At 51.4% G+C, this 13,376-nt stretch overlaps 7 protein-coding genes across 7 annotated transcripts; 3 read left to right on the top strand and 4 right to left on the bottom strand.

Annotated features, from left to right (window-relative positions):
• Positions 1–3,023: 3,023 nt before the first annotated feature.
• On the top strand, positions 3,024–4,750 carry rrg1 (Protein-lysine N-methyltransferase rrg1). The gene is made up of 3 exons (XM_062907002.1): positions 3,024–3,816; positions 3,874–4,310; positions 4,370–4,750. The coding sequence occupies exons 1-3, from the start codon at positions 3,516–3,518 to the stop codon at positions 4,664–4,666; spliced, it is 1,035 nt and encodes a 344-aa protein (XP_062769908.1). The 5' UTR covers positions 3,024–3,515; the 3' UTR covers positions 4,667–4,750.
• Positions 4,751–4,847: 97 nt separating this feature from the next.
• QC763_104335 (uncharacterized protein) lies at positions 4,848–5,348 on the bottom strand (the record flags this gene model as incomplete). Its single annotated transcript, XM_062907001.1, has 3 exons — positions 4,848–5,063; positions 5,163–5,256; positions 5,315–5,348. The coding sequence occupies 3 exons, from the start codon at positions 5,346–5,348 to the stop codon at positions 4,955–4,957; spliced, it is 237 nt and encodes a 78-aa protein (XP_062769907.1). The 3' UTR covers positions 4,848–4,954.
• A 958-nt stretch (positions 5,349–6,306) lies between these two features.
• QC763_0005330 (uncharacterized protein) lies at positions 6,307–8,487 on the top strand (the record flags this gene model as incomplete). Its single annotated transcript, XM_062905113.1, has 1 exon — positions 6,307–8,487. One exon carries the CDS (start codon positions 6,307–6,309, stop codon positions 8,485–8,487), a length of 2,181 nt encoding a protein of 726 aa, XP_062769905.1.
• On the bottom strand, positions 6,366–6,699 carry QC763_0005340 (uncharacterized protein; the record flags this gene model as incomplete). Its single annotated transcript, XM_062905114.1, has 2 exons — positions 6,366–6,425; positions 6,556–6,699. 2 exons carry the CDS (start codon positions 6,697–6,699, stop codon positions 6,366–6,368), a joined length of 204 nt encoding a protein of 67 aa, XP_062769906.1.
• Positions 8,488–8,587: 100 nt separating the features above from the next.
• QC763_104325 (uncharacterized protein) lies at positions 8,588–9,109 on the bottom strand (the record flags this gene model as incomplete). The annotated part of the gene is made up of 2 exons (XM_062907000.1): positions 8,588–8,872; positions 9,005–9,109. The coding sequence occupies 2 exons, from the start codon at positions 9,107–9,109 to the stop codon at positions 8,588–8,590; spliced, it is 390 nt and encodes a 129-aa protein (XP_062769904.1).
• A 996-nt stretch (positions 9,110–10,105) lies between these two features.
• On the top strand, positions 10,106–11,258 carry QC763_104320 (uncharacterized protein; the record flags this gene model as incomplete). The annotated part of the gene is made up of 2 exons (XM_062906999.1): positions 10,106–10,480; positions 10,549–11,258. The coding sequence occupies exons 1-2, from the start codon at positions 10,204–10,206 to the stop codon at positions 11,256–11,258; spliced, it is 987 nt and encodes a 328-aa protein (XP_062769903.1). The 5' UTR covers positions 10,106–10,203.
• Positions 11,259–11,849: 591 nt separating this feature from the next.
• On the bottom strand, positions 11,850–13,049 carry QC763_104310 (uncharacterized protein). The gene is made up of 2 exons (XM_062906998.1): positions 12,480–13,049; positions 11,850–12,422 (listed from the first exon to the last, which is right to left on the bottom strand). Exons 1-2 carry the CDS (start codon positions 12,683–12,685, stop codon positions 12,095–12,097), a joined length of 534 nt encoding a protein of 177 aa, XP_062769902.1. The 5' UTR covers positions 12,686–13,049; the 3' UTR covers positions 11,850–12,094.
• Positions 13,050–13,376: the final 327 nt, after the last annotated feature.

Raw genomic sequence — 13,376 nt, 5'->3', positions numbered from 1 at the left:
TTCTCTGTTGAAGACAGTTATCAACAATTGCTCTTAAGCGACTGATGAAGTTGACGAGAAACACAGCGAACGCTCACTCTTCATATACCTACTCCCGCTGCTCAAGATTGAAGACCCCGAAATCCACCGTCTTCAAATCCAGCCCCAAAATCGGTGAACTAGGCCCTGAGCTTTGTTCTTCAATGCGGACCGGACCCCGTCTGTCCATCCCGAACATCTTCCAGGCGGTGTCTTCGGGTAGATGGGCAAACACGGCGCTGCGAGAGTTTAGTTCCCGGGTCTATTCGAACCCTTTATGCTCTCCGGATCCGATCTGGAATAGCCCGGACAACCCGAAATTTGAACTTTGAGAAAACCCCGAACTTTCGGAATTCAGGTACCAGTTCCTTGAAGATTTTTTATTGGTCACTGTTTTGAGACCTACAGTATTTGCTACTCCGTCCAGAAGAGAAAGTAAGATAAAAGGCCGAGTGGATCTTGTGCAACATGAACCAAGACATCAAAACATCGTCACTCCCGATACTGCCCGTCCGAAAAGGAACAAGTATCAGGCCATGAATTATGCGGCCACCAGACTCATTGTGTCCGGAGGCAAACCCACCCAGCCCAACAAAAAACTATTTTCACAATCCCCCTCCCCAATGACGATATTCCAAACCCCCTTCCGTCCCCCGTTCCCCAAAACCCTCGGCCGAAACCGGGGGCCTCGTTACGGCATCACTCGCCGGCATGCTTCTTTCCCTTGCTTGCGGCTTACAATGAAAGATAAAGCGTAAATTCAAAAGTACAGAAAGATAGACAGCCCATCCCATCCTTGTCCCGAACGTTCGTCCTTGCAGAATTGTGTCTCCATGTTTTTTTTTTTTGCTCCTATCAGTGGACCCCTCACCACCCCCCAACGCCAAACACAACCCAAGCCGGGCAACACACCTCCCTCAAGGGAACCCTTAGAAAGTTTCAATGACGAAAGACACGTGGGATCAAGAGATGGGGCCGTCTGATAAGATGAGAAAGGACGGTGAGACGTGTGAAAGAAAAAGGAGAACGAGAAGCATGTGAAGATGGTCCCGGCAGGCAACTGGCTGTGAGCAAGGAAAATCCACGACTCCACGGACGACTCCACATCGTCATGGTCTGAGGACCGTGTGGGTGAGATAAGAGGTGGTGGTGATTGTTGACTGGACAACAGGGGAGTGGAGAGGTGAAGTTGACTCGATTCAGGGGTAAATGCTAACAGGAGACCATGGTTGTGGTTAGCTGGGTTAGGGTTTACTGGCCGTGGCAAGACAAAAAAAAGTAAAATAGAAGGTCGGCAACGAAGACAATGATGGTTTGCTGGAAGCGTGATTCAGAATGAGGTTTTGTGGCCATGAAATGCCACGGTTGCTTCCAGCGTTGTGAAATACTTGGCCATAAGATGGCATATGCCAGGCGGGAAGCATTTTCCAAGATGATGATCAGTTCTCGAGCCGACTCGCAAGTATCAGACGCGACGTGCCCATGGCCTTCTTGCTTATAGCATGGGTTAATCGCGCTACCTCGTGACTCTTTGAGTGTAGAGGCGGATGCTGCTTGTCTAGATACTATGGAACATAAGTACCAAGTTCTCTCAAAGCTCGCGGGGCTCGTAATACGTTTACTTGTTGCCAAACGACCACACCACCGACTTCAGCGAAATCACAGCACAAAAGGCGGTGGATGTCGCAACAAAAGGGGAGCGACAGACGCAGTGAATTTCTTGTAATATTGCTGAAGACCTGATGAATATAACGTTTCTGGAACTTTAGCCAACACCACGCTACTTGATCAAACCCATGCGCTCCTGACCGCTCCACTGCCTGATATCCAACAGGCGTACATAGTTGATGGATCAGCCGACAGCGAAAGCCATGAGCGTGGATATGAGCTCCTGTGAATCAATGGCGACTTTGCAGCTCCTAGATAACGCGTTTGACTTTACTTCTGACGTCCATACTGGTCGAGCATCAAAACAGCTGTCCGGTCTACCGGCAGATTGGAAATATAGTAACTGGGATGACCTCGTCCCAGAAGAGGACAACGCCTCCTGGCCTCAAAGGCCGACCTTCTGGTCGTTGCAAGCTGTTCGAGGTTCGGCCAGTTTTGTGCTAAAGAATTGCGCTTGGTCTCAGGGGGCCCAGGTCTCATCTGGCGGCCGCGGTTGTCGTTCGTATCCTTGACGGAACAGTCCAAGTCACTTTCTCTTGTCGTCCAGTGGCTTGCGAATCGTCCATTGCCCGCCCCCAGCCTTGCCCAATCTAGCTTTCGCTCGTCTCGAAGCATGTATAAAATCGTTAGTAGTATCCCATCCCTCCCAGTCCCAATACATCTCACCTGAAAAGGATGGTGAACCGCCCCCCTTTTCAAACCCCCCTCCCCCGCCAGAGTAATCGGAATCGAAGGATACGTCCCTCTCCTCTTTCAAGGAAAAAGAAGTCCGCAGGCCGCGTATGGCACTAAAGTGTCACAACTACACAAGTTTTCGTAACGGCCTTTCCAGAGGGAACACTTTTTTATCACAAAAAGAGCACTGCTTTTCTGATGCCAGTTACAACCTCGAGCGTCGAGGCAGGCCGTCACCGGCAGGGCCCGCTGACCACGGTCATCTCTCTAAAGAAGTGAAAATGGACGGGCCAAAGATGAAGCTGTTTCTCCGAATATCTCATATGCAAAGAAACGGGTGGTGAAAGTAGCTCTGTCCGAGGACAAGAGGAGCCTTCCGTTTGTTGCATAGAAACGCAGCGTGGGAGGGGAGGGGGGGGGTGAAGGGGGGATGGTTCACGAAGAAGAAGAAGAAAGAAGAGGAAGAGGGGGACTTCGACAAGAAATTGTTTTGATGGCCCTCTGCGAGAGAGAAACTGTTGTGGGGCTTGATTTTGAGGCTCTGTGGGGCGGCAGAATTGATGAGCCAATGGAAATGAAGAATTCTTCTGTGGGAGAAAGCTTGATCGTGACCCCCACATATCAAACTTCTCTTGTTCGGACTTCACCGTTTGGTAGCTTCCGGACATTGGGGCCCAGGCATCAGCTTTCTTCCAGTGTGTGGCGTTGGTTTTGGCGCTGCCAAAATCACGCCGCTGATGTCCGGCTTACGGGTGACTGTTTGAGGGCGGGCAAACTGTCCAGGTTTCATCATCAGAAGCGTGAGCCATGGGGTGCACCAAACCCCATATCGAAAGCGGGTCTACGATGGTTTCCCAGACGGAACGGCTCACCGCCGAGGGGCGGAAGATGGGTCTTCCTTTTCTGGGTGAGACTCCACTGCAGGGAAGGTCCCTTAAGCATCTGAGCTGAACGATTGTGAGCATGAAGCCTTGAGAGTTTGTGAAAAGGCTCCTTCTTCTGGCTTTTCTTCTTTACTTTTTGTCGTTGTTGGGTCCTCTTGGTCGTCCTGGTTGGTTTGCGCCGTTTTTTGTTTTCTCGCCTCTCTCTTTTTTCCCTTTCGGGTGGCCTCCTACTTGACTCTCTCGCCCCCTTATCAACACCCCACTGCTAAAATGCGCGGCATCGAAGAAGACGAAGATCTCCCACATCTGTGGCAGAAGCCTGCCTATTCAGTCATTTTGGAGGCTCTAGAAAAACTTAGGGTCGAGCCGCCTGTTTGGGGAGCAAAGGTCTCTCGATCAGAGATCATCAAACAACAGGCCGCTGTTCAGACTGCTCATGAGCGCAAGGAGGCTATTTCTTTTCTGTCTTCGATCATCAAGAGTGGGCTTTCATGGCTGGGGGACGACGATGAGAGGGAGGTGATTTGGGAGGAGGCCAGCAAGCGCATGTCAGAGCGCTGCGGGCGAACAGGTTAGTCACGACACTCGTCTGATATACAACGGGTGAAAAGCTAACCACGATATTTAGCTATGGGCGAGATTATTAGGAGCTGGCCCTTTGAGAACCCCGATTATGGTTCATTCAGCCTCACTATCAGAGAACCGCCACTAACGGGAGACTCTCTCGGCTTAAAGACATGGGGCTCGTCGTACGCACTAGCCCAGAGACTTCACGAGTTCGCCTCTGGCCCTCTGGCACATTTGGTTCGCTCTTCTCAAAAGACAGAGGAGGTTCTCGAGCTTGGGTCTGGAACTGGCTTACTCGGCTTAGCCGCAGCGTCTATCTGGAGGAAAACCGTCTACCTTACCGATCTCCCCGAAATCATGTCCAACCTCGAGCATAACGCTTCACTCAACCGCGCTCTCGTAGAAGAACGTGGAGGCAGAGTTGAAGCTGCTCCTTTGACGTGGGGTGGCAGCGAAGAAGAGGTCGACCCGAGGTTTCGATCAGGAAAACGGTTCGAGGTATGTTTTGTACATTTGCTGTTTTTTATCTTCGAACTTCCCAAGCTGACCATCCGTAGCTCATCATCGTTGCTGACCCATTATACGACGATGATCACCCCGCTCTGCTGGCCAGTGCCATAGACGAGCAGCTTGCTCTCAATCCAGATGCTCGTGTACTGGTTATGGTGCCGCAAAGAGACGAGATCACCAAAGGTCTTTGCAGGACGTTGAGGGCCGAGCTCGGCAGACACACCAATCCGTTGATTTGTCACCATGAGAATATTGTAGATGGTGAGGACGATTGGGGCGATGGGAACAACGACGACTCACAGCAAGTTGGCTTCTGGTGGGGAATTTTGGGGAGAAGTTCTTAAACCACAATAACTCGCCCACTTTCTTTTTGTTTACATTGATTATTATCACGACACATGACGATCAAGGGTTTTAATTTTATGTACAGACGATAGCGCTAGCTCCAAGCTTAGTTTTTTTTTTGTTTTTTGGTACAGTGGGCAGCGCCACCGCTGAAGCGTATCTTGCGTGCCCAAGGTTTCCTGTGGTTTTTTTCTTCTTTTCAACTCGAATTATACGATAGCGCTATAAAGAGCAATAGAAATAGACGGTCAATATGAATCATCAAGAATTAATTCCAACCCAGGAAATCAGTCGGCACCCAAGCTTAGGTTTTTGTTTTGGTGCAGTGGGCAGGGCCACTGCTGAAGCGTTGTATCTTGCGTGCCCAGGGTTTCCTGCGGTTTTTTTTTCTTTTGTCCTCGAATTATCAGTCAGCACAAAAAGTGTCAGAAAGACGCCCCAAAAAAACGTCCCGCGGACAACATTGCCACAGGCGGAGCTAAACATGTAACGCACAAAGGTGACCAGCTCTCGTGATGGGTCTCTCCTAACCAGCACTCGTTTCCCTCTCCATGCTTTTCTCTGGCCTTTAACATGCGAGATTTGACTCCTGTATTCGCAACTCAGCACCTGGAGCTGGGAAAAGTCGTTCTGTTCGCTTGACTGACTTGGTTTCTTGCGGTGGGCCATGTCATATACCATGATCTTCCCCGGAACCACGGAGCATACCAGGCTGTTCCTGAAGAAATATCACCTTTCCCAGTACCGCAGAGCGTACCACGCAGTTTTTACGAGAAATGCGGCACCGTGAGTTGGTATGTCGTTTTCAGAGCGATTTCGTAACTCACATAAACTCGTTGTGCGATGTGCCAGGCGCGGATTTCATGGAGCCTTTCGTATCCATTTTCTGTCAAGCCACCTTCTGACCCCATTCCATCTGTCAAACTCCAGAACATATCGGCCTCTGCTGGTGGTTCGTAGGAGAGTCTGGCTCGAGATCGCAGGGGCTCTGTGCCAAGTGCCTCGCCAACAATCGACGCAAATGCCCAAGAACGGTTCAGTATCGCCCGGTCAGTCGCTGTTCGTAGCTTGAGAGGCCGAAGATCTCGTCTCCAGGTGTACGAATTGCTAAAATCACCATCCCCGCGGTATTTCAGTTTCCTTGGCGGTTAATCAAGTGTCGAAACCCTCCTCCCTCCCCCGGACAGTGTGACTTTCACTCTGCCAGCCGGCCCACAGCCACTTTGATAGCCTTTTTTTGTTTTGAGGAAGCCTGGGAGGTGTCTACTCGCAAGCGTTGAACCTGAATTTCATTCCATCGTGCACCACAGATCTCGCTCGTGTCCTAACGTTCGAAGAGACGGATAAGCTTCTCGACGCTCATCTCTCCCTAAATAGCCTCGATTCGACTGTTAGCACTCTCCTTCTCAGACTTCTTCCTGAAAAAGGGTAGGCATTTCCTCCTTCTCCATCGTCCTGTTTTCAGCCCATTTAATACCCAGCAATCAGATCACCAGGCTCAGCAAGGCAACCGATCCCATCACCGCCCAATTAGTCTCGACCGATTCCATCGCAAAGCTTCATCCAAGGCAAGCCCCATTGTCGACAACACTCAACACCAGACCATCGCCCAAACCCTCCAAGACATCAAACAGTCAACATGTCCAAGGGAAGCCGTATCAACATTAAGACGCTCACCTCCCAGCAGAAGAGCTTTCTTCACGAGTGGATAGCGAAAAACGAGTCGCCCAGCCGCATCGCCATCGAGTTCAACCAGCACTTCAACCCGGCATCACCTATCAGCGACCGTCAAGTGACCGGCTGGAAAGCGTATCATCAAAAGCAATGGAACGATGTAGAGTATCGACGTACCAAGTATGCAGCATTGACAACCCCCGAACCTCCCCACCATGACCCTATCTCCTTGGCTTCGAATAGCGACCAACCCAAAACTAACCCTCCTTTTCTTGACAGTGGTCTCCCACCTCTCGTCCGGTCGCGAGCCCCCCGGCAACAAGTACAACAACGGGATCCTGTGTTTGGAAACGGCCATCTCGCGTCTGCAAACGAACATCCCGCGCTTGCAAACAACACAGCGGGCGGCTTCGGCGCGGGCCACAGTGCGTTTGTGTCCCAAGGAGCTTCGTCTGAAGGCGACGACCGGGCGCTCTCAGACGCCTACGCACTCTCCTATGCGCGGCCGGCGAGCGGACAGATACCTGGAGCAGCACGCTCTCAGACGCTCCCGAGGGCCAGCAAGCGGCGGCGAGTGGGAGATTATCCTGCATATGACAGGCGTCAGGGTGGAGGAGGCCAGATAGGGCCGATGGGGAGGAACATGTCCTCCTCTACAGCGCCGCCAGATGTCATGAGACCTCTCCCGCCTTCAAGGCGGAGCACCAACCCCTTTTCTCCTCGTGCGCCGATGGGCCAATATATAAACCCGCCCCCAAGCTTCCAGGCTCCCGGCATGTCTGCCAAGAATGCTTTCGGCTCTCAGGCACTGGGCCAAACCGGCACGGGGTATATACCCGCAGGGCTCATCTCGCCAGAGCAGATATCCCAGGGGCAAGCCGTCGCTTTTCCAGAAGAGCAAGAGGAGATCAAGGCCACCATGCCCTATGAAGGCTCCAGAGGAAAAAAGCTCGTTCCACTTAAGAACTGGCACTTCTTCCTGCAAAACTTCTCTCCCCGCCTAGACGGAATACCACAAGACATGCAAAGGTATCTGACAAGGAACTTGATGTCGGATCTCACAGTCTTTGGTCGAACTCCTGCGCAAGACTTTCAAGGAGACCTGGAGGTTTTTGTTTATACCGCCGCATGCACCCCTGTCGAAGCCAAAGGCGTAGACCGGGATGGCATCTGGTACATCGGGGCCCATGATAAGTGCGGGAGAGGCTTTGTCCACCGGCATAAATGGAACGGAGATATCGATTCCAATGAAGCGGGAGCTATAGACCAGTGGAAGATGCGACAAAGCAGCTCAGACGTTGCCGAGACATGCACTCAGAATCTGGTCAGAGAGTGGCTCAGCTCGATGAGAGACCAGGATTTGCAGCCGTGCCCGATGATAGTCAAATCGAACCGCGCCCATCAGAGGAATGACCCCCCGAAACGGAAGCAGCCGCAGGAGCAGGAGGTAAACCCGAATTCCGACAACAGGCGAGTTGAAAGGGCACCCCGGCAAGACAGACTTGCACAGCTGGTGCCAGCACCGATCCTGTCTGACAATTCCCACTCCCAGCCTCCACCACATCTTCCAGCACAGCCAGCGGTAGAGGGAACCCGACAGTCAAACCAGCCACCTGCAGATATCTTCTTTGACCCACGCCAGGCTCCTCAAAACCACGTCCAGCTCCCAGTCCGGAGTTGCCAACAGCATGGCAATCGGGACCCGCCGTATCAAGCCCCTGGACCTGATGTAAGAGCACAAATCGGTGTTTTCGGAAGAAGAGAAAAATATCCCGTATATTCTGACCGCCGTGCTCTTCCTGATGTATCTCCTCCGCCCTGGCGAGAAATTCCTCGCCAGCAGGATCGGATTCCACCGTACAACTGGCAAGGCGACCAACCTGGGGAGCAAGAGGCCAGATTGGAAGCACCCCAGCAAGGCGCCGGTCCCAATGACGATTTTTACTCCTCAGTCGAAGACTGGATTCCGGAAACGGATATAATTAGGGAAGGAGAGTCAGTGGAGGAGATGCGGCAGAGACTGTCATTCCTAGATGGCACCACACCAAGTCCAAGCAACTCAGACCTAGGTGGCACCGATCTGGATCAAAGCATCTCAGACCTAGGTGGCACCAATCTGGGTCAGAGCAACTCAGACCCAGACTGACCCCAGTTCCACTTGGAAACCTCCTACGACCTCGTTTCTTACTCTGGGACGTCGGGGCAAAGGCTGTTCCCGACGTCCCGGAGCAGTACACAGACGGTACCTAGTCGAAATGCTGAAGCATTCCGACCAGGAGAACGGACATTGCAGCTGTGGCGATGCTCTGGATCTGGAGGCGAGTTTGTGACATCGGGGGAGCTTGGGCGGGGATGGTGGCCGATGCAGGGGTGGTTGGTTTCGAGGCGGTTGGGTAGTCGATGGACGAAGCTGATGGCTGGAGGTCGAGGTTGATGGAAGGTGGGAGGCAGGAGTTGGAAGAGATCAAGACTGGCCTCAGAGGACAAGGCACGCGAGACCGAGAGGTGCATGGGCGACGAGAGGAGGGGAACTATCAGAATAGATCTGTTAGAAAGAAGCCCCTAGGAACATGACGCGGACAAAAGAAGTTGAAGCACATATTCTTGATGATTGAAGAAGACCATTGCAAGTAAATGGGAGATTTGCTTGGAGTTTTGCTTACTTGTCTGCTACTGAGCTGATTGATGGACTGTTGTGTGAACCGTTTTTTTTTTAGAGTAGCTTGGAGCGAAGAGGGGGATCTCGGTTTGAAGAAACCCTTACCCATGAAGAGGCAGCCTACGCTTCCACACAGTAATGCGAACCAAAACAGTAAATTAGTCACGACGAGTGAGTTTCAATTCCCGGTCACTTCTGTATGTCACCGCTTTTTACCGTACCGTAACCCGGCCTGACCGCTATGTGGATGTTCGATTGGCCTTTGAACTGGCTTGACCTTACTGTCTCTTGAAGTACTGACCACATGGCCAGCAACTTCTACTACTGACGGAATTTCCCTTGTCATAGCCCGAGTGCACGCTAGGTAGAGAACTGTTCACACATTGATCTATCTCTAATGACCAGGACCGAGAAATTTGCATGCCGGATTCCAGAATATTGCCTACTTTTCATGTCGTGCCAAAGACATCCGCCCTCACTTACGTTCAGCAAAGTAAAAGACTTTGGTGTCAAACACATTCGCCCCACTTACAAAAGTGTTGGACAGGGAGGCTTCAAAGCCCAAACAGCCATAGAATCCAGATAGTGCCTGAGGTTAATCATTTTGGCGAGATCACACCTATGGCGAGCACCAGGGTAAGTGGAACTGACGGCTTGTATCTAAAGAGCCTTCAACATGGTTTCAGCAGAGACAACCCCGGGCGCGAGACAGCAGTCCAACCGAAAGTTTAAAAGTATTTTCTCTTTTTTTTGCTTCCAGAGTAATCCAGTGCGACAATTTTTCAGCCCATCATCAGGGCTGTCGTTCTCCTTGTTGAGCCACCACGAAGGCGACTCGAGTGTAACATACAACCGCCAGTTCCGCTTACATGTCGAACACAAACGACCTCATTGGCCATAAAATGGAGGCACAGCAACTCTGTTACAGATCTTCCGCAGCGTCTCTCATCTTTTGTATCATCATTCGATAACGCACGCGCGCGGTTGGTTGGGGGCTGTTCAGGGGCAAATGGAGCCCGCATAAGGCTGCAAGGTCGAGGCCCAGCTTCGGACCACTCCGTACGACCACACGAGGAGATAGACAAGCTTTCACGGTATAATAGAACCAGAGTATGGAATGTCCATTCCAGCTGTCTTTTCCTTGGTTTTTTTCTTTTCCTCTGGTTGCGTCAGATATTGGCGGAACTGGCCATTGGTCCTACCATGATGAAGAGACGAAACCTACAGTTTGCCCTATTCTTTCTTTATTGTATTGATAGATGCACGGCTGTAAACAAGTGTTACTACCCCGGTGGCGGGGAATCACTAGATGATGCTCCTTGCGACCCAGACGCCGAAGTCAGTGTCTGCTGCGGTCGCTTTTCATCAGGCGGCGGATGCCTATCAAACAAGCTATGTATGGGGATAGATGGGAGAATGAGTCGTGGCTCTTGTACAGACAAGAACTGGTTGTCACCAGAATGTCCCAATTTCTGTACTGGTAATCACAGTCGATCAGGTTAACAGCATTGCGGTGAACAGAAGCTAATCTCCATATTCCTTTCTCAGTACTACGCCAAGGGATCGTCGTGACACCTTGCCTCAACGGAAACGACAGCAGCACCACGCACTGCTGCTTCCTCGACCGTACCTGCTGCAGTGACGAATCAGCCTTGTTCGAAGCACCTCCCGCCCGGCCAGTCACGACAGCGACTTGGAACTCCAAGTCTTCTCGGTACATCTCTTTCCAGCTCCAGCCCTCGACCTCTTCATCTCCAACCAAAACGTCGACTTCCTCATTGTCAACCGCCCCTCTGACTTCAACTTCGACAGAAAGCACAGCCACGACAGCATCCCGATCCATAACCACCACAGAGCCCGCTTCATCTACAACCATCCCAGAGTCAACCCCATCCCCACCCGGAAATCAACAACAACAACAACAACCAGGACCCCTCCCCCCAGCAACAACAGCCGGCATAGCCATAGGCGCCATACTCGGCGCAGCCCTCATCGCAGCAGTAGTCTACCTCCTCTGGAGGCTGAACAAAAGCCAAAAATTACTCGAGCAAGCAGTAGCAGGAAACCAAGCACCCGGAAACCAAGCACCCGGAAACACACCACATTACAGCCCTCCATATGGCTTCTACCACTCCTCTCAGCATTCACACACACCCGAGACAAACTCAGTCAAGGAGCTCCCCTCCGATCGAAGTGCGGGTGAGCTCTACGCAGGGCCTTTGCCAGAGGGATATTCTTTTGCTCAGAGACCTAGTTAAGATATGAGAAAAGGGGGTTTCGCAAAGAGGAACAATGGTTGCTATGGCAACAGCTTCAGGGTGAACATTTGACGTCTGTGGTGTAGAAATTCATAGTAATGGCAATACACAATCTGTGATACTTGGTCTGTTTTAATTCAGTTTACTACAACAGCTACTGGACCCCAACAGATATGCCACAGCCTACACAAGTCTCTGAAGCCCCTATTTCCCTCTTGCGTTTGTTTACAAATATCTTGGCAGATACCAAGAAAAGGAGTTCCACAGCTTCCCGAAGCCGGTGGATCCGTCACCGAATCTGGAATTTGACCAGCCAGTGTAAGTGGTTGTGGGTCGCAACAAATTCCAGGTGGCCTCAGAACAGAAACATAAGATGATGAGTTGGGATTCATCTGAAAAAGATCTGAGGAAACTATATGTCATGCCATCAGACAGTGCCCATCACACCTGGATACCGCCAATCCCATAGGAATTGCGGCAGGTTCGGGGTTAGGGTTCCTCTCGGTGGCAATCTTGGGTAACTAAGGTACATCTACGAATGTGACAATTGTCAACAAATGAGAAAGTTATTGAGGAACCTTTTTCATAGTACAGACTTTCCGTGTCATCTAAATCTAGGTGGTAATAGAGCAGGGAATCCTCATCGGGCACGGAGCAACTCGCCGCTCATCATCCCCCCAAAATCCTCGCATTACGCGCCATCAACTGAAGCCAGAGAAGAATCCCTAGGGGTGAGGCTACCGAGTTCAATCACCATCCTGAGTCTTGTTCCTTCTTTGGATTTACCCGCTCTTCCATCAAACCAATCCGCGCCAATGCCAGCTCAGTCACTCTCTTCAGCGCCGTGATTTCCTCCTCGTCAGCTTTCTAGCTTCCAGGCCAGCTCGCTGGATTTTGTTCTCGGCTCCCTCCATCTTCTGTCGAGCTTCATTCATCTCCTTTCTAGCTTCGGCTTCCTCATCTTCTGCCTTTGCTCTCCTTGCGCGAGCTCCCGTCGCCATTCGCATGACGCTGTCAAGTTCATCGCGAGATCTGACCGGACTGGGCTGCTGCTCCTGACGTGAACTGTTCCTCAAATCGTCCTTGGCTGTGGATGGCACGGTTGAGACCGGTGTCAAAAGAGCAGAAGAGTTTCTCTCACCGGAACTCCGGCTTCCAAAGTCGCTAGATTCGAAGTTAGCAAGCAAGAAGAATTGTGGTTTTGCTATGACAACAACGTACCCCCAACCATGTTGAGTAGATACCATGTACAGACTCCCCGCGAGACGATCGGCTGTCTCAGGCTCCTTAGAAGAACTTTCCTGATGAATCATTTCGGCTGCGTAGCGCCAGTTTTGCTCCCTCCTCCAATGTTCCGGCCAATATTGGAGAGCCTGCGGAAGACTGGATATCTCGTGGCTTCTCGCGTCGTCCACGAAGAGAAGCATGTTGCAATTATCTTCGCATTCTTCCCCAAGCAGAAACCCCCATGCGTGAGGGCACTGGTATGCCCATTGTCCATCACTGACCTTTTCGAGACCAGCTGGGACCGGATCGTCGCAGTAGCCAGGTATTGCATAGGTGCAGTGACCTGTTACTCTGAAATCAGCTGCCTGCTCAGTTCCACGGATGGCGAAGCGTCTGATTCAGAGAGAATAAGATGAAAACGGACAATACCAGATAGGTGAATGCTCGACACAATCGTCTCACGCATCCCTGCCCGTGATAAGTCGACCTTTGGAGCTTGGGATGGTTCTGATGAAGTTGTCGCAATCCTCGGTACACTCCTTCACGGCAGTCAGCCCAAGCCGCTCCCGTAGCCCCAACCTTCACCTCAATGATACTGGAAAATCATCGAGCAGACCAACTCCAAAGTTCCTTCGGTTACATCAAATACTCCCTAAAAGTGGAAACACATCTCCGCCCTTGCATCCTGATTCTGTGGAAACATTACAAGAAGAGAACAACTGGTAGACAACATCAAGTGATAGGGACAGGTCGTCCACTGCCCTTGTTGGAGGCTCAACACAGCTCTATACATCTGGACACGCCGCAAAAGCCACCGGCACAGCGACTTTCATACACATCAATGTAATATTCATCCATAATTATACAAAAAAGCCCGCCTCTCCAATCACC

Source organism: Podospora pseudopauciseta, chromosome 1 (genome assembly GCF_035222475.1).
Source record: "Podospora pseudopauciseta strain CBS 411.78 chromosome 1, whole genome shotgun sequence".
Taxonomy (NCBI): domain Eukaryota; kingdom Fungi; phylum Ascomycota; class Sordariomycetes; order Sordariales; family Podosporaceae; genus Podospora; species Podospora pseudopauciseta.
This window is presented reverse-complemented; position numbering and strand designations above follow the sequence as displayed.